Source organism: Lissotriton helveticus, chromosome 3_2 (genome assembly GCF_964261635.1).
Source record: "Lissotriton helveticus chromosome 3_2, aLisHel1.1, whole genome shotgun sequence".
In the NCBI taxonomy this organism is placed as follows: Eukaryota; Metazoa; Chordata; class Amphibia; order Caudata; family Salamandridae; genus Lissotriton; species Lissotriton helveticus.
In genome coordinates, this window is record NC_136062.1 from 475,250,671 (window position 1) to 475,275,244 (window position 24,574).

General features: G+C 45.2%; 1 protein-coding gene across 2 annotated transcripts in view; it reads left to right on the top strand.

Moving 5' to 3' along the window:
• MAPK8IP1 (mitogen-activated protein kinase 8 interacting protein 1) overlaps positions 1-20,495 on the top strand; it is a 409,187-nt gene extending 388,692 nt beyond the window's left edge. For both annotated transcript variants that reach the window (XM_078684384.1, XM_078684385.1), the window contains exon 12: positions 16,587-20,495. In XM_078684384.1, the coding sequence (XP_078540510.1) occupies positions 16,587-16,659 (73 nt within the window). In that variant the 3' untranslated portion in view covers positions 16,660-20,495. The remainder of the gene's footprint in view (positions 1-16,586) is intronic.
• Positions 20,496-24,574: the final 4,079 nt, after the last annotated feature.

The following is a 24,574-nucleotide window of genomic DNA, read 5'->3' on the forward strand; positions in this document are numbered from 1 at the left end:
GGCTCGGAGGGCGGCCTTAAAAGCATCCCAGTTATTAGGGATAGAGGTGTCTGAAGGGTTGTTAAAGGTGAAAAACTCATTAATAAACACAGTAATCTCTTTTACAAAAACATTATCATTCAGGAGAAAAGTATTGAATTTCCAACGACTGAATTTAGAAGAGGTAAGGGTAAGGTCGAGGATCGCATGGACAGGGGGCATGGTCCGAAATAAAAATAGAACTAATTTCGGAGTTTTGAATGGAGGGGAGTAAACTTTTACTAACCAAAATGTAATCAATCCTTGAGCGCGTATGATGAACATTGGAGAAAAAAGTGTACTCAAGGGAATCAGGATTACAAGTTTTCCATACATCATAAAGGGGACGAGAGGTAATGGCAGATTGGAAACATTTGTGGGATTTGTCAGGATGAAATTTGCTGGAGGAGAGTCTATCAGAAAAAGGGTCTAGCCACTGGTTAAAATCGCCAGCTATTACAATATTAGGGCAATCTATTGAGGAGATAAGAATTTTGATATCATTCCAAAATTTGGGGTCAGGACGAACAGGACCATAAATGTTAAGTAAAACCAATGTCTTATTCTGGATCACAATCTTAGCCATTACCCAACGACCCTCATCATCAGACTGAGAAGATACAATTTGGACGCTCAATCCCCTATGAAACAGTATGGCAACACCCCCTTTTTTGTTAATAGCAGGAGAGAACACAACTTGACCCACCCAATGCCTTTTTAGCTTAGCCGATTCAACATCCGTACAGTGGGTTTCTTGGAGAAAAACAACTTGCGAATTAAGCTTAGATAAATGAGACAATACCTTTTGATGCTTGACAGGATGCCAAGGCCTCGAACGTTCCACGTAACAAAATTACACATGATGGAATGTAGGGAAGAGGGTAGACACTAGGAGTATACACATTGCAGGAGAACCGCTACAAAAAAGGATACAACAAACAAATACATTACATAGGAATAAAATATCCAACACATTCACATTGATAGGATGAAACGCGTCCAAAGTCATAAAGGGCAGCACCACAAAATACGGAAACCATACAAAAAGAGAGTGAACAGGGAAAGGGTAACCGACGAGTACATGAGAAAGGAAAGAAATACAGAAAGGGGAAAAACAAGCAAGGAAGAGAAGAGAAAAGAAATAGGTAAGAAGAAAGAAATAAGTAGACAGATCAAGGCTAAAATGCCAGGTCTGAGAGAAAAGAAACAACCAAAACATTGGGAGCGAAGAGACGCCATAGAGTGTACGGGATCCCAGCGAGCAACAGGAGAGCAGAGAGGGGAGCAAGAGAATTAATCAAAAGGATGAAAAGACATAACATCAGGAAGAGAATGACATAGAACGGAAGGTCATAGCAGAGCCTGAGTAACCACAACAGCATAACTATTACAATCAAAAAGACGAAAACTATCAAGTATTAGTGTCTATGCTGGAGGAGGAAACAGTTTGAAGGTAAGCGTGAAGTTTCTGAGGATCCTCAAACGAGCGTGTATGGCCATTATGTGTGATCTTGCAAAAACATGGATGTAGGATACCATATTGGATGTTCAGCTGTCTCAATTGAGGACGAAGATTCAGAAATTCCTTGCGCCGAGCATTCGTTGCATTCGAGAGATCTTGAGAGATAAAAATGTTATGGCCAGACCATATGAGACGTCGTTTAAGTCTAGCAGCCTTCAGAACATTCATCAACTCAGTAAACGCAAGAAAAAGAATGATAATCCCACGAGGTTTGGACGCATTGGATGTAAGACGACCTCAACGGTGAGCTCTCTGGATGTTAAGAGGGTGAGACGCAGGTAGAAGATCTAGAAGTTCATGGAGGAACTTTCGTATGAAGGACACCATGTCGGACCCTTCCAAATTCTCCGGAACACCATAAATACGTAGGTTATTTCTACGATTGCGATTTTCAAGATCCTCAGTGTGTAGTTTTAGCTTTTGAATCTCTTGTTCCAGCAGAGGTATTTTAGAGGCGACATCCTGAATATCACTGACACGTTGTTCTAAATTCAAAACCTTGCCTTCCATAATGACCCATCTTTCTTCAATTTGCTTGAGTTTTTCATTAGTGGCAGACATAAAAGGTTGGAGACCCCGTAACTCCTCAAGGATAGAGTCCAAAACGGGATTTAGAGAGGTATGAATAGGAGAAGGCGGGTCATTCTTAAGACGATTTAGGTTTTGTTCCGGTGTGAGAAGATTTTAAATTGCCTGTGTCATGAGCCATTGCTATACCATTAGGGCACCCCAAAATTGAGGAAAGAGCGTATGATTTAAATAGGTTCAAAACTCTGACAAAAAAATATTGAGGCAGAGGTGACAGGTAAGGCTCAAGAAGGGCCCTAAAAATAACCAGACAGTGTCTACAGAGAGGCTCTCATACAAATAGATACCGGAGACCACAATGGAATGATTACGCACCAGGGTGAAGGCCGCAACCACCACCTCGTCTGGCGATAGATAGAGGAGTGCGCTGCCCAGTCACCACATCAAATTAGCTTTGGAAAGTCCACATTTATCTAGGGAAGGCACAAAACAACAAAGAGTCATTTAAATATGAACGATGTTGTGCCATTGAGGAGAAATCAGTGACAAGTAAAAGAGGAGCCAAGGTAGAAGTAAACCTCCAGATTAATAGTTAAAATGGCGGCCGCTGTTCCTCATAAACATAAAAATAGTTGCAGCTGTTGTAAACATGCTGGCACAAATGCAGCTGAAAACTCGCGAATTAAGCCATACCTTACTGTTGATGAGGGGAGGCAGGCAACACGAGAAGGATGCAGGCAAAACGGCATTAGACGGTGCTTGCACTGTTGTGAGGAAGGACGCGGGCACGGCGGCTCAAAATGGCGGCCGTCCGCGTCCTGTAGCCTGAGGAAAGTGCCAATGCAGAAATACACTGTGTAAAAACTGCAGGAATCCCGCTAATGGAGCCTCCAAACGTCACGGACCATGTTCCGCCGTGGATAAATGCGGTAGGCAGGCTCCGGAGGGCGATACTTGAGGTTCAAAAGCTGCTTCAAGCCCCCTAGCTCCACGGAGCTCACGGGAGATCCGCCATTCCCTCGGCGCGTAAACCACGCCCCCCAACATCACTAAAGCATAATGTTACATTTAAAGCGCCTACAATTTACACTTGAGTAGGGATATCTCCTCCTAACCGACCATCTTCTTCAACACCGTCCCAGCTCCTTTCGCGAACTGTATCTGAAATGTTTTCCATATTAAAATGAATAAGTTTCAATAAAAATGACACTATGTAAATTGAATGTTATCATAACGAGTTTACTTGAATTTCCTTTCTTCTGAGATCGCAGCAACGCGCGACGGGTAAGCTAGCCTTTATGAAATGTAACTGTTTTACCTACGGAGGTCGGTGAGGCCTTTCTAGCACAGAGTAGTGTGGGTATATTTCATTTTCAAATAGTTCTTTTAGAACAAAAACAGTCTTAACAAGAATGTTAGTGTCAATACCACCCTATTGGATGCATTCCATTCCACTGACTTCTTGCTCATCAAGAGATGCTTCAGTGAGGCAAATTATGGAAACGCTGCCCTGTTGGCACAAGGACATGGCAGCAGATGGACGCACCGTAGCGCACAGACCAGAGGCGTTCTCTGGGAAGCGGTACAGTGTTTCAGCCCACCAATATCCTAGATCACAGTGGACTTTCCTTAAAAAAAGTGCTGCATTATTCAGGACGGCGACAAGAGAACATATAGTCCTCGCAGGACTCACATTACATCTACATATGCCCTTGATTGCATTGTTAAGTCTCAATTTCTGCAGCGATAATCTGTTATGCGAGTAATTTGCTGTGCATTATTCCAACATCTAGTGGTCGAGTCCAGAAAAATTGAAAATAAGCATTATTTTAGGGTGTTACCATTGGCAAAGTGATGGTCAGTCATAATGACATCGATTGTAAGCCCACAGTGCCCCACTGCAAGGTCGCCATCTTTAGATTCTGTTTTCCACCATTGGATTTATATCATACACGCAGGAAGTGACTAGAAATAACATCAAACGAGGACCAAAAACACTGAAGAATAACAGAGATTTGTCAGACCACACAGCAGACTCAACCATAGGGAGAAACCACGTTGAGTAATGAAAGAATGATTGTTTCTCTTTGTTGTTATGGGGTTTTGGGATTTGTCTGTGTTTTGGATGATGGACAGATCGTCCTTTAGGTTCTGCATGGCTTTGTTTTTTTGTACCTGTTGGTTAACATGGACACAAAGTGTAATTTATGACTCACATTGGATCACAACCATACAGGGTGTCTGGACTGTGGTGTTTGTAAGTCATAAACTTGAAAAGAGAAGCAATGGGCCAGGTAGTCCATGATGTTGAGATCCATCTATGGAGGATTTGGGAGTGGCAGTATTTGGGTTTTGGCACCGAAGACGATGGCTCTGACACACATAAGTTAGACTTCATGTGGCGGCCATCTCTGAATGGACGAGGCGAACAAGAGATGTCACTCTTCACCGTTCCAGTCATCCATGCTTTTCTGGAGGGGATCAATCTAGCAGCGGTCCCACCTCATTTACACTAAACCACCTCAGACATGTATTCCAGCCTGTTCGTTACCTCCTTATGAACCAATCGTACTCTAAAGACATTGGGGCATATTATCAAGACATTTATCGCTGCTTTAGCGGACTTTTTCGGCCAAAAAGCGGCGATAATTCTATCACAGTATCAACAAGGACAAGCTAACAGGCTTTAGCGCGAGTTTCCTTGTGTTAGCACCCGTTTCACTAACGCCTTGCATCTCATCATCCCTAATGAGAGGCAAAGTAGGCGTTCCTCACATTCACTACATGGGAAACATTGCTAACACAGCTTTGCGCTAGTTACAACGATGCCCCATACCCGCCTAGCGACAATAGAAATCGTGCTAAGACCCCATTAGCGCTGGATTCTAACGTCAGAAACATTTCTGACTTTGCTATGTTACCCTATTGGAGGTGGAGGGTCAGGCTAAGTCCACCATGGCTTATTATCAAGGAATTCCCTATCGCTGAAATGTTATCGCTGGATTGCCAGCGATATTCCCTCATTTCGCCGCTATCGCTGGAATTTTTATCGCCCTGCAGATAGCCGTTGATAATAACGCACTATAAAATATAAAATCCAGCAATAGCTAAAATCGCGCAAAGCGTGCTTAGCGATATTTATCGCTGTCAGTTGATAATATGCCCCAGTGTGTTCAGTAGGACTGATAGGGTGTGAGCTTCAGATCTTCTGACAATCGCTCTGACACATCATGTTAATCATTATATGCATAGCAGCGCACGGGGGCTTTAGGACCAATGGAAATAGAAAGGACTGCGGAATGTGAGGGGTACTTAAAACACAGGATTTTGTTAAATAACCATGTTTTAAGACCTTCAAAACAGAAGAGTGTGTGATGGTTTTTGTCTGAGTGAGTATTTAAAAATCCCAGGTGAAAACCAACAGACACCTCACCATACCTGACAGAAATCTCCTGCACATTTATTAAATGTATTAGGGGTTGTAACACCCCAAATACCCCCTGAAGCTACACCCCTCTAGGACCTCCATGGAATGTCTAAAACATTTGACCGTCCTGAGATCCACGAAGGCGGTTGCTACCCACGCTGCTCCAAGCCCTAAACTGGTATCGTAGCGCTGCTCGCACTGCTTCTGCTGCACTCGTTTGGGTTAAGCTGCTCTGCCACTGCCTAATTGGAGACTGCGCATTATTTCTAGATTAATTGGACATTGCTGCCTCTGCCTTCAATTTCATTGTCACGCTGTGCCGCTAGACTGCTCATTGTTTATTTATTAAACGCACATTGCTGCCTGTGCCTGCGTGCCGATTTCACTGCTGATTTGGCCGCCGATACCTTGAACTGTGCCCCAAGCTCGTCCTGGTCGCCTTTTGGCTTGCAGCCATTTTGCTGTTGTTGTTGTGACCCCCAGCCGGGCTCTCCGCCCGCTCCCTGCCTCCCAGCTGATCCTCCCTCCCACTAATAGTATTGAGCCCGTCTCCTCGCACCTAGCGCTGTGACCGTCCTGAGATCCACGAAGGCGGTTGCTCCCCACGCTGCTCCAAGCCCTAACCTGGTATCGTAGCGCTGCTCGCACTGCTTCTGCTGCACTCGTTTGGGTTAAGCTGCTCTGCCACTGCCTAATTGGAGACTGCACATTATTTCTAGATTAATTGGACATTTCTGCCTCTGCCTTCAATTTCATTGTCACGCTGTGCCGCTAGACTGCTCATTGTTTATTTATTAAACGCACATTGCTGCCTGTGCCTGCGTGCCGATTTCACTGCTGTTTTGACCGCCGATACCTTGAACTGTGCCCCAAGCTCGTCCTGGTCGCCTTTTGGCTTGCAGCCATTTTGCTGTTGTTATTGTGACCCCCAGCCCGGCTCTCCGCCCCGCTCCCCGCCTCCCAGCTGATCCTCCCTCGACCCTCCTCCTCCCACTGCCCACATATGACAGATGCCTTTCCGCGCAGCGGACGCGCCCCATGCGCGCCGAAGGTGCGCCAAAGGTAAGCCCGTCTACGCCCGTCTGTGCCTGGACCGCGCCCAGCACCAGACCCCCTGGTCCTCGCAATACCCACCCCACTCGCTTAACGTATGACGCCGCCACTCTCCTCGCCCTTAACCCCAGACGCACCCCACAATGCTGCATAGCTACCCCAGGGAAAACCCACGGACCTTTCGCATGCCACTCATGCAAGTTCGACTGCATCAGGACCCACATCAAATCATCCTCCTCCAAACACAGCTCCGACCCTAACCACCTGAAGTGCATCCTGCTGAACACCCGCTCGATCCACAAACACGCCACCAAACTTTGGGACCTACTCGACACCACATCACCGGACGTCTCCTTCTTTACAGAAACCTGGATGAATGCATCATCAGCGCCCGACATCGCCATAGCCATCCCGGACGCTTACAAGATCATCCGAAAAGACCGCACCAACCAAACAGGAGGAGGCATCGCCATCGTCCATAAGAACACCATCCGAATCACGACCAGCTCCAACGATAACCTCGCGACTGCCGAACACCTTCACTTCCAGATCCACACCGTCCCCAGGACCACACTTAGAGGCACCCTCATCTACAGACCACCAGGAACCCGCACACAATTTAATGAAGATATCACTGACTTCATCAGCCCACATGCCCTCACATCCGAGAACTACATTCTACTGGGAGACCTCAACTTCCACCTGGAAAAGAATAATGATAACAACACCACCACCCTTCTAGACAATATGGCTAATCTCAGACTCAAACAACTTGTTGACACCCCCACCCACCTTGCCGGACACACGCTCGACCCTATCTTCACCTCCAGCAAACATTATCTCCTTCGATCGCACCACGGCTCTCCATTGGACGGACCACAGCTGCGTTCACTTCAGCTACAAAGAGACCACAACCCACATCCCACCACAACCTATTCCTCAAAGAAATTGGAACAAAATCACCACCGACCAACTCTTCACATCGCTTAACCAAAACCCTCTCACCATATCATCGGACCCAAACCAAGCTGCCACCAAACTCACACAATGGATCACCCACAGCGCTGACAAATTAGCACCCTTGAAAAACCACCAGATCAAACAAGGTAGCAAAAAGGCCCCTTGGTTCAACGATGACCTTAAGAAATCCAAGAAGCTATGTCGTACCCTCGAGAAAACTTTGAGAAAAAACCCAACCACTAACAACCTGGCCACCTTCAAGGACGCCACCCGCAAACACCAACAACTGATCCGATCCACCAAGAAATCAGCATTCAAGGATCGACTCGACAACAACACCCACAACAGCAAAGAATTATTCAACATCGTCAGAGAATTTACCAACCCCACCGCCGGCACCAATGACATCACTCCCTCCCAAGACCTCTGCGACTCCCTATCCTCTTTCTTCCACAACAAAATCGCCGACATTCATAACAGCTTTGGAAACCTGTCCGAAGAACAACCCACTCCACCCACCTCCAAACCAAAACAGGACTCTCACAACCTTTGCGCCTGGAACCCAATCACGATTGAAGACACCATCCGCCTGATGAACTCCATCCACTCAGGATCACCAACCGACCCATGTCCCCACCACATTTTCAACAAAGCCGACTCCATCATCGCACCCCTTCTCCGAGATACCATCAACAGCTCCTTCAACTCCGCTACCTTCCCAGAAAGCTGGAAACATGCCGAACTCAGCGCCCTTCTGAAGAAACCCACAGCGGACCCTTCTGAACTTAAGAACTACCGCCCCATCTCACTCCTCCCCTTTCCGGCCAAAGTCATCGAGAAAGCCGTCAATAGTCAGCTTGCCGCATTCCTTGCATCCAACAATTCACTGGACCCCTCACAGTCCGGCTTCCGAGCCAAACACAGCACCGAAACCGCCCTCATCGCTGCTACAGACGACATCCGAACGCTACTGGACAACGGAGAAACAGTTGCCCTCATCCTACTCGACCTCTCCGCCGCCTTCGACACAGTCTGTCATTACACCCTCATACAACGCCTCAGCAACATCGGAATACAAGGAAAAGTGTTGGACTGGATCATCTCATTCCTCGCTGGAAGAACCCAGAGAGTCCGCCTCCCCCCATTCAAATCAGAGGCAACCAAAGTCATCTGCGGCGTACCACAAGGATCATCACTCAGTCCCACCCTCTTCAATGTGTACATGAGTCCCCTCGCATCCATTGCACGAAAACACAACCTCAACATAATCTCCTACGCTGACGACACCCAGCTGATCCTCTCCCTCACCAAAGATCTTAACACCGCCAAAACCAATCTACACGATGGAATGAAAGAAGTAGCCGAATGGATGAAGTACAGTCGTTTAAAACTAAACTCGGACAAAACGGAAGTCCTCATCTTAGGATCATCCCCCTCTGCATGGGACGACTCGTGGTGGCCACCTGCTCTGGGCACAGCACCCATACCTACGGATCACGCACGTAACCTGGGCTTCATCCTAGACTCCTCCCTATTGATGAGCAGACAAGTCAACGCCGTCTCTTCATCATGCTTCAACATCCTACGCATGCTCAGAAAAATCTTCCGCTGGATTCCCACCGAAACAAGAAAGACAGTCACCCACGCACTAGTCACTAGCCGACTAGATTATGGAAACACCCTCTACGCCGGAATCACTGCCAAACTACAGAAAAAACTCCAACGCCTCAGCCAGGCTCATACTGGACATCCCCCGTCAAGGTCACATTTCCGGTCATCTGAAAGATCTCCATTGGCTTCCCGTCAACAAAAGAATAACGTTCCGTCTCCTCACCCACGCACACAAGGCCCTCTACGTCCTAGGACCCGAATGCCTCAACAAACGACTATCCTTCAACACACCCACCCGCCAACTACGTTCATCCAATCAAGCCCTCGCCACTATCCCGCGCATCAATAGATCCACCATGGGAGGAAGATCTTTCTCCTATTTAGCGGCCAAAACCTGGAATTCTCTCCCCACTCACCTCCGCCTCACACAGAACCACCTCTCCTTCAAAAAGCAGCTAAAAACCTGGCTATTCGATAAATGATGCACCCACCCTCACTCAAGCGCCTTGAGACCCTCTGGGTGAGTAGTGCGCTATACAAATTACTGAACTTGAACTTGAACTTGATCCCACCTAGAAGAGTTCCCACTATATTACCAAAGGTTGTCACCATTTCACATTAATCAGACAATAGTGTTCCCTAATCCATAAAACACAGCAGTACATTCTTTGCACATCCTTGATGCTAGAAAGGATGTCATGTGTTACATTTGCTTCTCTAAGGGCCCAATTTTCATTATAGGCGGTCGGCCATCCTCCTTCAGGGTGGCTGAGTATTTTACTCCATCGTCTTGGCAGAGGCCCTGGCAAACGAATTAGGAAATGCCCGTCAAGCTGGTGGACATTTCTAACATTCACAGGAACTGCCGTCAATGCGTAAAACATGATAGAACCATACAGTAAAGTTACAACTTTTTTTTTTATTTCCCCCCCCCAAAAAAATTTGATTTTGTTTTTGAAAGAAAAACAATGCCCCTTCTTCATGGGAGTCATCCTCCATGGAAAGGGGGGCATTTCTATGTTTTCACTGCCCCTTACTACAAGGATTTCCTGGCAGTGACAGTAAAAAAACAGCTATATGTCCTCCCATCTAAACTGGGCTTGCTGAGATACAGCAAAGTACTCAGAGCTGTCAGAAAACTAGGGTCCGCTGGCTTTTAAATTTAGTGAGAAGACCATAATGTTGGCAGGAAAGGTACTCTATCTCAGTTCCGACTGAGTTTCCTTTCCGCCAACTTATAAATTGGGCCCTAAATGCATCCCTGCCAACTTATTTTCACTGTGTGAGGAGGGGCTGAGGCTTTTGAGGGGGAAGGCCTGGTGCAGAGATCTAGGAAGCACTCTCCCCCTCACCAAAATGCACCACCCAATCCCAAAAAAACCAAAAGGGTCATCAGGCTGTCACTGATGTCCTGGGGTGTTTTCACACCTTTTATGGACATAGACTGCTTACAGCCTCTGAAAAGGAGCTGGAAATCCACGGTCTATAGTGGTTTTCAGCTTCTTTACCCTGCAACGTGTGATTTTGGCTCCTCACCGGGTGATCGTGTGGAGACAAAATCGTGTGACACACGGTGGCACCGTGTGAGATGGCGAGTCTGTCAATATTTTGGGGCAGGTTTACAAACCCCTTGTGTCGCTTTTGTGCCACCGTTGCAACACTTTTGTGATGCAGCAGCGGCGTAAAAGTTGCAGCCCATTTACAACGTGACGAGGGAGATGCGTCACGTTGTAAGCCCTGCTTCACATTATACCTGCGCCAGGTATAATGTATGCAGGGTAGGCGTTCCCATGCAAAAAGCCACATAGAACTGGCGCAGTGAAATTTACAAGATTTCACTGCGTAGCTCTACGCCTTCACTGCGTCAAAATTCCTGCGCCTGCTCAGACCAGGCGTAAGGATTGATGCAGGGCACTTTACATGGGACCTACTTATGTTTTCTGGCGCATTGCTGGAGTTGCGTCACTTTTGTGACAAACTCCAACAATGCGTCACTTTTCCTCCAACAGATACATCAGAATTTCCGACGCATCTGTAATTCCGTGTGCCGTGGTGCATTGTATTGTAAATACAGCGCATCCATGGTGGCGCAAGGACATTTGGAGGTGACGCAAGGAAACTGACGCATCTATGCAGATGCGTCAGTTCCTTATAAATCTGCCCCTTTGTACTATATGAGCAGATGTATCCTGCATACAAAACAAGCTTTGCAGGCGCCCATCATACTCGTCAAGGTCTACAAGACCACATCCTAAACATTAGAAGGGAGTAATAAAGGATCGATAATCACGTTAGTAGAGATGCTTTATTCGGACAAACAGAGATTCTAAAAACATTATTTACTTTCCATTCACTCGCACTACCAGTTATGGTGGATAAAGTTACTGCTTTATAGTCTGTGCACCGTGTGGGAGTGGACACATACTGCACACAGAAATAATTGTTATTGGTTGCTCGACTCCGGGTGATTTATCGTAAACCCTAAGTTGTGCAGTAGTTGGGTTGTGGTGTGTGTATGATGTACACACTGAGTATGTGACTTGGCTTTTATGAGCCAGTCGTCCAAGTATGGGATGACATGAATGTGTTGTCTTCTTAAATGGGCTGCTACCACTGCTAGATATTTTGTGAATACTCTGGGTACTGTGGTAACTCTGAATGGGAGAACCTTGAACTGACATTGCTGCCCATCCACTACAAACCGAAGATATTTCCTGTGAGCAGGCTGAATGGGAATGTGGCAAGGAAATCACCTTGTTTGAGTAGGGGGAAGGATTTTTTGAAGAGTGACCATGTGGAAATGGTCTGATGGTATGTATAGGTTCAATGGTCTGAGGTTTAAAATGGGTCTCAGGGTTCCATCCTTTTTTGGAATGAGAAAGTACAGGGAGTAAACTCCTGTGTTTTGATGCTGAAGGGGAACTGGCTCTATTGCATGTTTGTGCAGTAGGGAAAACAACTCTTGTTTTAGAAGTGTTAGATGTTCTGTTGACATGGGACGCTTTTTGGGTGGTATATTGGGGGATTAGCAGTGAGCTCCAGGCAATAACCAGATTGGATAATTTGTCTAACCCTCCTATTTGTGGTGATATTGTTCCAGACAGGTAGCAACTGGGTTAATCATCCCCCGACTGGAGTAGAATGGTCCGGGGGGAGCGACAGGAAGTCATTGTTTAGAGGTGGTGGCAGTACCAGTATTGGTAGTTTTACCCCTACCTTTGCTGTTATTGCCCCTGTAGCCTCCTCTGTAATAGCCTCTGATAGAGGAGGTTTATGTGAAACTTTTATATGAATTGGAGGCGTTATCTGTGTTGAAGCCTCTAGAAGCGCCCCTATAAGAGGAGCGACGAAAGGAACCTCTGGGAGCTTGCGATTGCAATGCTCCCATTGATTTGGCGGAGTCAGTGTCTTTTTTCCATCTTCTCTCAAGATGAATCCACCCCATGCCCAAATAAGTGTTCTTCATCAAAGGGTAGGTTCAGTATGATAGTCTGAACCTTTTGTTTAAACTCTACTATCCATAGCTAGGCATGTCTGCGTAAAAGTACACTGGTATTTATGGCTTGGGAGGCTGTATCTGAGGCATCTAGAGCACAGCGAATGGAGGTATTAGTTATTAGTTTACCTTCCTGTATAAGATCATGGGCTTTTGTCTTATATTTATCTGGAAGTTGTAGTAGGGTCTCTAGCTCATCATAGTGCGCCCTATCGTATCTGGCTAGTAAAGCCTGTGTATTGGCAATCCTCCATATGTTGGCCGCTTGTGACACTGTTCGTTTGGCAGATGCGTCCAATAGTTTTAACTCTTTGTCAGGTGGTGGAGCATCACCTGATGTTTGAGTGTTGGGCCTTTTCTGGGCGTTGGGAATAACTAAGGAATCTAGTGGAAATTGTCCCCTAATGTATGTGGGGTCAGTTGGGGCAGCCTTGTACTTTTTCTCTATTCTAGGATTAATGACTTTAGCTCTAACTGGGTCTTTAAAGACTTCAGGAGTGTGTTTAATTACCCCTTTTAGCATTGGTAGAATAGAGGTGGACCTTTGGGATGTTGTAAACATGTCCATGAGGAAGTGTTCTTCTATGGGGTCTGTATGTAAGTTTTGTTGCAGGGATTCTGCTCACACACAGAACTGTGCACAGAGACCCAGGACCTCAGTGAATTGTGGTGTACCAAAAAACTCACCTCAGTACCTAGAACCCCTAACCGACTAGCATCAGTGTCACATTAGCTCTTCGTCCTTTAGCAAAGGTACCAATGATTAGACAACCCAGAAAATGCGACTTAGGTTACTCTCAGGATGGTGGGAATCAAGAACACTCTTTCGTTATATTCTCATACCAGTCCACAACATGGGTAAAGAAAGAGACACGATAAAGTTTAAAATATTTATTTTAACGCTGTGCTCTAAGATGCAGTATTTTTGCAAACATGAGCAGCCATATGATTAAAAATAATACGATCAGCATTGTTACAATTCCATAAAACACAAAAGGAGAAATCATATTATAATGATGGTGGGAACAGGTTATATAGCACCTAGTATGCCACCCTCCCTAGCTAGGAACTATGTTTTATAAAATATAGAAGGTCTCTTAGGCTTGAATAGGGGACCCCATACCTCCAAGATCAGCAGAAGTGAATCACATCAGGATCTGCAATAGCTCTCTGTCTCTCTGGAAACGGGCTTCCTTCAGAGTGTCTAAATCATGCATGCAGTGTGATATTAAAGACGCCAGATTTTCAGCTATCTGCAGCTACGTGCATGTTATGTCTAGTGCATGAGTCAATCAGTCCGAACAACACCGAACAGTGTTTTGATAACCTTGCAGGCTTCAGCACTCACTGTGCAGACTAAGGTCGAGATGTAAGTCTAGGGACGTTGAAAACAAGCCATTCCTATGTGAAGCAATTCAAGCAGCCTAACTTACAACAACAGTTACATATAGTGTTGTTTGCAAAAGCAGCAAAAAGGTAAAATGGCGTTTACACGTCTAATAAGCCTATGCTAATATAGCAATGTGCGTAAGTAAGGCCCTGCCCTTACTACAGTTTACCCCATGGTATTGTGCAGCCCTGTGTACTAGCTGAGTGAAACCTATAGTGTCCTCTGGAGGGGATGGTCTAGATGGATATTCATCCTCCTGTGGTACATCAGGAACATCTGGTGTGCCATAATTTTCCCATGGATCATTTGGGATGTAATCAATAGGCTCTTCTAGAGGTTCATTATCTCCTTCCTTATCTCCTTCGTCTCCAGTGGTATCATCAGTATCTGGAGGTGGAGGAGATTGTATTGGTCTTGGAGATAAAACAGGAGAAATGTATTGTGGAGAAGGTGGAGAAGAGATCCTTAAAGGAGAGGTGGCAGTGTCTCTTTTCTTTAAGGAAAGTGGAGATGGTGTAGGTTTGTCCATTTTTCTTTTGTTGGAAGGAATAATCCTAAAATGACTTGTTTGTGGGTCCATTTCCAGAGTTTTTTGTGTAGGATCAGGTTCAAAAAGTTGTTCCTCGGAAGCGTGGTGTTTCGGTGCCAATTTTTTCGGGTCCGGAAGCTTATGTGCCACAGTCTTTGGAGTCATTTTATGCTCCTTTGTTTTGGCCTTAGGGGGTTTTGTGGGTTCCCAAGGTTTGGTTGGAGTCTTTGGAACCGGTTGCTTAGTTGGCTCAGATGATTTTTTCGGATCAGAGGTGTCGTGTGTTTTTGGAACCAGTTGTTTTTTGGGTTCCGATGTGTGTTTCGGAACCGGTGGTTTTGAGGATTTTTTCGGATCCGAAGTTTGAGTGTCTTTTGGTTTCGGTGCCGAATACACTGGTGCGGAACGGGGCTTCGGTGCGGTGGAAGACAATGATTTGTCTTTTGGTTTCTCTTTCGGTTTCTCTTTGGTTGGTGCCAATGATGGAGTTTTGGCACCGACAGAAGGCTGACTCGGTCCTGAGTGGCCTGAAGTCTTAATTGTGGATTTCTTTGCCGAGCCCAAAGGCGGAGCTTGGGAAGTTTTGTTATGGTGTGCACCTGGGCCCAAAGGTGAAGGTGTTACCAAAGCCTTTGGATGGGTAGGCGGGGGGGAAGGGTCAATGTCAGTACTTACGACCCGTTGCCCCAGGTTGATGTCTTCGACATCGGAGTGCTCGGTGTAGGAGTTGCTAAAGGTGCCTTCTTCCATCTGCTCCTGCTCTGGTACATCGATGCCTTCCTGGAAATGTCGTCTGGTATCGCTGTCGATGATCGAGCCATACTTCTCTCACTCGACGTTCTCTGAGGGTTTTCTTGGAGCGGAAAGAGGCACAAGCCAGACAGTCTTTGGCCTCGTGTTCAGGTGAAAGGCAGAGGTTACATACCTCAAGCAGATCAGCATGTGGAAACTTGGCTCCACATTGAGGAAATTTTTTGAAGGGAGTCCTTTCCATGAACCACAAAGGCCTGATGGCGCAGCTAAGCCTGAAGGCCTGCTTCGACGACTGAAACTGAAGTAGACGTTTGTGGAGATGCGCGTCGAAAGGGAAATGTGATCAAGACAATACGGAAGACTTGGGTAAGGATTGCGTGTCGAAAGTTAACTCGGTAACAATACCGAATTGGAACGAGTGGAACACATCCGAGCCAGATGGCAGAAAAAAACAATCTGAAGATGGAGTCGATGCACATGTGCACTATTGTCCAAAGGAGGAGTCACCTATCTCGTGACTTCCAAAGACTTTTCCAAGACAATAACAAACTGCAAACATCCGGGCCCAACACCAGATGGAGATCTATGCATAGTGGGTGAATCTGCAGCTCTACATGCCAAGAACAGATGGATACTGGTAAGTAGCATGTTCCTTATCGCCTGCTCTTGGCTTGGAGCTTGCTGTGTTGCAGATTCACACATGATCCCACCTTTCTCCCCAGCCTGGTGTAACAGAAGAGAAAGATAGCTGTTAACACAAGTTTAACAATAGAAAGAAGGATTAGGGCAAAATACCTATAATCTGAGATAGAGATGAAGTCCTGATATATCATTAGCTTCAGGGTGGCACGATTACAAGCCATGGGAGTCATGCATGAAGCCAGAACAAATAGTTTCAAGAAAGACAAGGTGTAATAATCCACTCTGAACTCTTCATGGTAGGAGAGTGCTCTGCAAGTAAAGAGAACAAACTGCAAACCAATGGTTACAGGTAGGTAGAATGTTCCTCATTTACTCTTGTGATGCATGTACTAGCCTGTTAAACTTCATTTTAAACCACCTTTGGTATAGTGACTATATGTGTGAGTGTCACATGAAGGCCGTATATTAGAAATCGAGATTTACATTTTTGTATAGCTCAATTGATTCTTTCTTCCTCAGACATTACAGAGCAAACCCATTAGCTTATATGGCTTGATACTCTCGCCAGCAGATCTCAAGGTTTTATTGTTGTGAAATCATGTTAGTTTTCCCTCATGCCATCAATCTTGACGTGTCTCGTCTCTCTCTCTCTTACAGACAGGCCTTCCAGCTCTTCTACAAGGAGTTTGTGGAGTACACCTGTCCCACAGAAGACATCTACCTAGAGTAGGCGCTGGACAGACGGCGGGGGTGCTGGGCTCCTGTCCATGTACATACTGTGTAATGTGTTCTAGTGGCTGGCTGTGCATGGTCAGAGCTGCTTGTAAAGCGAAGAGAAGCTAAGATGTGCTAAGAAGGCCTGGGCAAGAAGGGTTAGAGAAAGGGGAGCAGAGAAGACCCCCCCATTGGATTTACCTCTGCAGACATGGTTCTAGGCCTCAATGCAAGCGGTCTTCCCTGGGAGCTGTGCGGGGCCTTGTGTGCGCGCATTGAGGGGCGCGGTCTCTAGTGGCTGCGCACATGCTGACCAGTGGGGGTGACCGCGTGAGTGGAAGCATTGGCGTCTCTCAGTAGTGAATGACTGTCTGGAGGATGGTCAACTGGTGATCTACTGACACATCTGATGTAAAATATTTTTCCTGAATCCACCTTCCTGGACACATAGTCCATATTATCTTAATGGAGACCGTCTCCGTGCTGCGGCCGTGGTGGATTTTATACACTGGAGGTGCTCGTACCGCCACGGCTGCGGCATGGGATTTTTACTCTAAAGGCAGCCTCGGCGCTGCGGTCGTGGGCCGGCCTGTATATACTAAAGGTGATCTCACCATTTCAGCAGTGGCCTGTACATAGCAACATACTTTTTCCCAGGATTGCCCATGTGGCCTGGAGAGTATACAGTAAGGGAGGCCTCAGTACTATGAGTGACGTCTGTATATACTGCTGCGATTGTCAGCGCTGCGCAAGTGCCCGGCGCTGTACCACTAAGCATCCAGTGCTGTATCCGTGACCTGGATTGTATACAACTCAGGCAGCCGACACTGTGTCCGGCTCCTGTGTTCACTGATGGCGTTGTCAGTGATGGAGCCATGGTCTAAACCGGTGCACGCTGAAGGTGGTCTTGGCACTGTGGCCAGGGCTGTCTGGGACCTTACTGGTCTCAGTAATGCAACTAAGTGTAGGGCCATTTCTTAGGAGAGAGTGTACTGGGGACAGTGCAGTCCTGGTAGATATGAAGTAAGTACTGGGAAGAGCTGTAATGGTGATTGTTGACCTGGGAGAGAGCTGCGCTGGGGCCAGAGCTGGGAGGAGGGATACTATGGCAAGAAGGCATTACTCGGGATATTGTGCTGGAGGAGACCTTTAAAGGGGAGGGCGCTGAATTAAAGTTTCATTGGACAGGGAGTTTGGGGAATTTGTGTTGGTTGAGAGCTTTGCAGGTGTTTTGCCCAAGGGAGAGGGCTTTACTGCTGATACTGGGGCTAAAGGTTTGCTGTGGAGTGGATGTCCCTGGGAATGCTGTACAGGACAGGCATGCAGAGTGACATGGAAGGACAAGGTCAGGGGAGCGGTCTGAGCGTATGGAAAGACTCTGTGTCTGTGCGACAAACCTTGGGGTGATATAGCACAAGCACCAGACTCTGAAGCTGGCAAATGCACCCCTTCCCTCACCGGCTCCTTCCTTCCTAGACTCTATAAGACAGCAAAGCACAATTTTCATTCCTAGGGAGGGTCAGTACCTCACCCGAGTGTCCACAGTCCACCCAGAGCCACAAAAATCCCAAGCAACCACAGAAAAACACCTGGACCTGCACAGGCAGAAGACAGCAGTCAAAGGCAGAACAGGTGATATGTTGGTGCCTCATCCTGCCCTGTGCTGCCCAGAGGGTGCTTCTGTAAATTACACCCCAGTGTTCGGTATGCACAGACAACAAAGAGGCAGAGCCTTGCAGGTGTAACCCCCATTGCACACGGAGATGCACGAATAGGTGCTTCCGTGCCTTGGGAGGTAGCAACTTAAATTAGAGGCCGCATATGGGCCAGCGCCATTGTAACCAATCCACTTCCACTAGAACCTTGTGACAGATGTTTGGGTGAGTCGGACCAGACACATTGTGGGTTCAGAAGTGCTGCTGTGATGCTCTTTGGCCAGAAGTGATGGCATTGACCATATCATATGAGAAAATGGAACTGATTGCTGATCAGTGCGGAGAAACGCAACAGGCGTCCATTGGATGGCATTGTAAGGACTGCCTATTTTAACTCCCCCCACAGGACTGGATATTTACACACAACCGGCCCTAGTGAACTGGAATGAAATAAACTGTTTAACAACTAGCCCCATAGAATTGAATTGTAGGACAATGCATTTTAAACTTGAATTTGAAATGTTTCTTTATGAGAGAGAATTGAATTTCCGGTTCCTCTATAAGGTAAGGATGACACTTTCATTTAGGATGGAGTCGGTGTTGTAACAAAGGACCAGTATAGGAGTGAAGCACTAGCATTCACTAGAAGGCCCATAGAAACAATACAACAAGTCTTGTGGGACAGAATGATGGTGGTAGTATCATGGGAAATAATAGGATGCTTCGATGAATTATAAGCAGACAGTTCTAATATCAATGTGTTACTGCTCAGAAAGAGGAGGGTGATGCATCTATTCGCCTCACTAAATGCTGGAAGAAAATGTAAAATTATGGTTTAAATGAGACTCAAATGTATGTTAAGAAATGCAATTTTTGTTTCTAATACTATGAAATAACATAATGTATTGGAGTACGTTGATTCTTACTAATATGGCGTTATCCACACATGCACAACGTTGAAAAGACAACTGAGCTGTATTGGACTCGCCGTTGATCACAGGCACAAATGTTGCAAATTAAGAGAAGGTCCTAATGCTGAAATCAGCAATCTGAAGCAAAGGTCCAGTCAAATGCTTACCTCAGTTTCTGTTCCAAGGTAAATTCCTGTCTATCCCCTACCCTCTCTTTCTTGGGAAAGGGCGGTAGGCAAGTATAATCCCTCGTCTCCTTGTGAATGAGAGTGGTGGGTTTTTGTTGTATTGATGAGCGAAACACTGCGTCAGGGGTTGCTTTTATTCATTTCAGGTTGGCTTGAGTTGGTATTTTACCAATTCAAAGCTGAAATACGGTGCCTGGAGTGATAAATGGCTTTTGTCATTTTACAGCTCGGCAAGGACAGCACTGTGCTAGTCCTATGCTTAAAGACTTTGCTGTAGAAATGGCAAAAGACTTTGTCCTTTTCTATCTCGGCGTGGATGGCACTGTGCTAATCCTATGCTTAAAGACTTTGATAGAAAAACAGACACTTGAGGTGAGCAGATCTAGAGTGTCGCTGGTGTTGAGAGAGCTCTAACAGGAGCTGCTTTCCACCTAAACTTGAGAACTGCCCAGAGCTCTCTCCTTCTTTTTTGCATGATGAAAGAATGAGTAGCAATTATTGTTCAGGACCTTTCTGCAGCGCTGCCGATCACAGCATCATAACTCTGCTAATATATAATATGTGCCTGTGTGGGTGTGTTATTAAAAGCTGAAATCTATATTAGTATGAAGTATGACTTAATGGTCAGTGATGCCCACCTAAAGGCGGCACAATTGCTGTCATATTAAAATACACAACCTTTACTTAGCATCGCTAACCATGGATCATGACTGATTCTCCTCGGAATCTTTGGCAGTTTGTGTATATTTGAGTCCCATATGGCACAATAATGATCAGTGTACATATAAAGACTGCTTGAGGTTCTGCTTCCCAAAAGTCAGAGTCTAAGATTATTAAGAGGTGCTTGGCATGTCAATAAGTGCTTTAGAAGGCAAGGCTGCAGTCCCTTTCATCAGCATCAATGGACTGTGAAGAAGAAATTGAACGGAAACCCATTCTTTCCTCTCTGCCTCCTTTCTTATTGCATCCTGACTGTAAGACCAATGTATCTGCACTCCTAGGCTGATCAGACGCCCTGGAGAGGAGTGTACGTGTTATCTGGTAATGATGAGAAGTGCTGTTTATTAAAAGAGTATAAAACTAACTTCATCTCATGCAGCATCTGTGTCCTGTGTCGTTATTTCTTTTATGGTTCACTCTGGAAATGCATTGATGAACTGATAACAAATACAATTGCAGATGTACACACTTTGCTACAAGTAAGTATCCCACAGAGATATGTCTGCAGACCTACATACTTCCTCACCCTACAGCATTCTCTGTTAATTAGCCATCATTCAGGTACATCACTCATGCCATAATACATGTGGCATATTGGCTCGCAGACACAGAAATAGAGATCTCTCAATATTTGAATTACATTTTTGGTTCGTAGGCGATAGGGATTCATGCGGAAGGGTGGATTTGAATGTGAGCATTAACATTGTTAATCCAAGTGAGGTTGTGAGAAAAAAGTTAGAACTGTTACAGATAAAAATCATTACCTGGTGGGTAGACAAATATGAGTAATAAATAGGAGTCAACTAAGTGTAATCATTATTATTATTTAGAACACTACAATGTACGCTTCTGTTTAATATCCTACTTACAAGTGACATGGCCAAGGTACTCACCGTATGCACATAGAACCATACATTCTTTCATTGCAATTTATTTTTCCATAGGTATACTTAAAAGATTAAAGTAGGTTTGTGTTTGTGATATTTTCATTCACATCAAAACTTCCCGACGACAACTTCTAATCTATGGAACATAACATGCATCCAGAGCTGAAATATTGAGAATGGTGGCACAAGACCAGAACACTTTTAGAAATGTAAACACACCTAGTAAAACAAAAGTAATTGACTTTCATTTCTCCTTCAAGTTAGTTGGACAAGATGCTGTCTTTAAATCCAAAGTAGAGTAAAGTGACTGATTTCACCTCCTTTCCGTTCCTTCAAGGGGGCTTCTCACAAATCTTTTGGTGAAGACATAACATTCAACTTTGATTTGTAGTGTAGCTCCTATTTTCCCAATAGGCTCTGCGCATTGGAATAGTACCTACAGCAGTAAAGGCCTAGGCCAGACGTTAACTAGGTCTACTACTGTCGATACTAGACTTAATTTTGGGGTTTGCCAGCTAAGCTCAGAGTTCGCTAGAAACTTTCTCGAATGTTCAAGGAAGGAATTAACTCCCCTGATTAGACAAGAAGGGATTTAGTTTCTGACAACCATAGAACATGACAACTTTGCTCTCCCCTAATCAAGAGTCAATCTCGAGAGTCGTGTGAGCACAAGGCAATTATTTTACTCAGTCAGTACGTGCATTCTTAGTCTCATCAGAATGTAGAGAAAAGGAAGAGACGGGCGTGTTCAATAAAAAGGTGTTATTTATTGATCAGTCTCTTTTCTCATACATGAGAAATGGATCGATATTATTGCAATACTTATAGTTAAGTAAAGTGCATACATTAAAAGCAATAGTATAAAATAATACTGTAAAAACATTGATATGGTTTCTGAGCCATATGATGTTTAAAATGATTAAAATATATTTACATACACATATACATTTTGACTAAACGTGCTCAACTGGTGTTTCTAAATACGCCTACCCCGTGTACCTGACCTAAGTCTAATGCGTGGGCGGGAATAGAAAGTTACAGTTTAAGTTAAGTTTGTTTTTGCCAAGTGAATAACTAAAGAATTCTCTGTGAGGGGTTATTCAGTTCTGTACCTGGAATTTAGGATGGATGAGGAATAGTATCTCTTTCTCTGCTCTCGATATTCCAGGCTGCCTGCGAGGGCTGCCCGAAAGCGCCGGTGCTGGGTCTCTCGGCTTGAGATAGCAGCGCGTCTCTCAGCGCGTCAGGAAGGCGGGGCTGCTGCCAGCGGGGTCTGCTTCTGCTCTCGGCTTCGGCAAGTATGGCTGCTCCGTCTTGTCACCACGCGTGTGTTTACATAGGGCAAGGTCGGCAATATTTATACCTTAAAGGTGCCGAGATTGACGTAAGGATGGACATAGATACGTCAATAAAGATGTCATACGACTTGCTCGTTAGCACATTCTTTACTAAAGTTCTCTGTGAAATCAAAACAATGGCCGCACGGATTATCCAGGTTGTCATAGGTTTGATTTGTTATGAGAACGTCGTATGCCTTATCAGGGGCTGGAGGAATGTCGCTTGTCTAATTAGATCTCAAGCGTTATGACCTAATCAGATAACACGTTCCTGTGCCGTAGTGTGACTGCGTCAGATAACGGTATCTGCATCATGGGGGTTTTCTTGCCTCATGGGCTGACTGTTAGTTAACTTGATAGTTAGTTTAACCAGAATAGGGTCAGGAATAGGGGGACTGATTCAGAACCTATAGAAATACACGACACCCACTCCACGCTAACTATGGTCATATCTACTAATCTATGCATAGTATAACATAGTACAACATACTATAGAGTATAGTGTATACCTTACCACCCCAAAATACATAAATGCATTTCGAAATTTTTCAAATATACTGAAAAATTGCAGTCATATATATTGTATGCACTTAAGCTATGAATTAAATGCAAAAGTAAACACGCATTTTTACGCATTATTGCTTATTGGTATATGAGAAATACACATGAAATGGCTCTTAATATTGCTATACAGAAAGGAAGTTCGAGACCATTTCATCACATAATAAAATATTCGTGAACATCCCAGCGAGCAGCTAAAGTCTATAAAGTATCTAAAAATAGGAATTTTAGTTCTCTAGGAATAGTTTCTTACTTTAAGCAGAAGATCAGTGTCCCGGAAAAAAATATGTAGAAAAATATTTTAAGGGGCTTGCTGAAAAATATTGCTGTCCGTGAGCTGGAGTGAAATTGTTCATGTGACTTTATTTTTAAAGTTGAAGGCCGAATTCAGGGAACGCCGTGTGCGAGTTTACTCAAAAGTCTCTATTTCTGTTCTGGAGAGAACATCATATCATTCAGGCTTTCGAAAAAACTGTCAACAGCCTCATGGGAAAGTTCCACTAAGTCGGAAATAGGGGTAACCATGCATTCGTGCGCATGATTGTCTCCATTGACATTCTGATTCGCATTGCTGACAGAAGGTCGTACCTGTTCGATGCTGCTTTCATCTTGAACTTCACTACTCTTCAATCGTAGTGGTGAAGATTCCAGGAATGCCGTCATCAGGATTGGCAGCCTTTGAGGGCAGCACAAAGCGTGAACCTTGGTAGGAACCAACAGTGTATCTGCATCCACTGGCGCATCCGATTGTAGCGTCAGACAGGTGTCTAACACGCATTCTTCTCCGCATAGCAGACACCTTAGTACAGGTAAAACACACCTTTGCCACATTGGTCGAAATGATAGAAACCAAGTCATGTTCAGGTCTCTAAGCCGGGAGAGTCCCAGGATTTTTGATATCCGGTCCCGGTATCCAATGGCTAGGATCGTATCTTCCATTGTCGCGAGAGTTTGATCTGTGACATGGGTTGCCATAACGGAAAATAAGGACTAGGAATAGGATTCCTGCAATTAGTCCCAGGATCAGGGGAAGTCCGCCAAAAATCGAATGGACGAAATCTGGAAAAATACCCAGTATGGCTTTGAATGGTGTTAATGCCATCGAAAATACTGTCTTAAATACCTTTGAGACCCCAGTGGTATCAGAAATATTTAAGATTTCGCTTAGGATTTCCGCGAAATGTACGGGGGAATTAGTTGATAATAATGTATGTATCTCTGCAGTCGTCCTTGCGACTTGTAGATCATATGTTTCTTTTGATGACGTGAGCCTTGTAGGCGTCTGAAGAAGCACTGTTTTCATTCTGCTTAAAGTATCTATTCGAATAGAAGTAATTTTCAAACTGGGCCATGCCCTTGCCTCCCTGTCTGGAAAGGAGCTGGGGAATAAAGAGCGTCCACAGCACTTGACCTTCGCCGTTGTAGTTACTAGATAAGGAGTCCCGGGCATAAGACTGCAACATCTGCGGTCTACAATAAGAATGTAACTCCCATTATAGAGTCTTTGAAAGAATGGTTCTATTTCAGTTGCAGGTGCGCCTTGCTGGTGACATGAAAGGTTGTATGAATTCCCTTCACAGGCTCCATGCAAACTAATTCCGTTACACAGAAGCGTGCCGCTTAGTGACATAGCACAATTGTTGCCACTAAGAAACACTTTCTGTCCTTTATT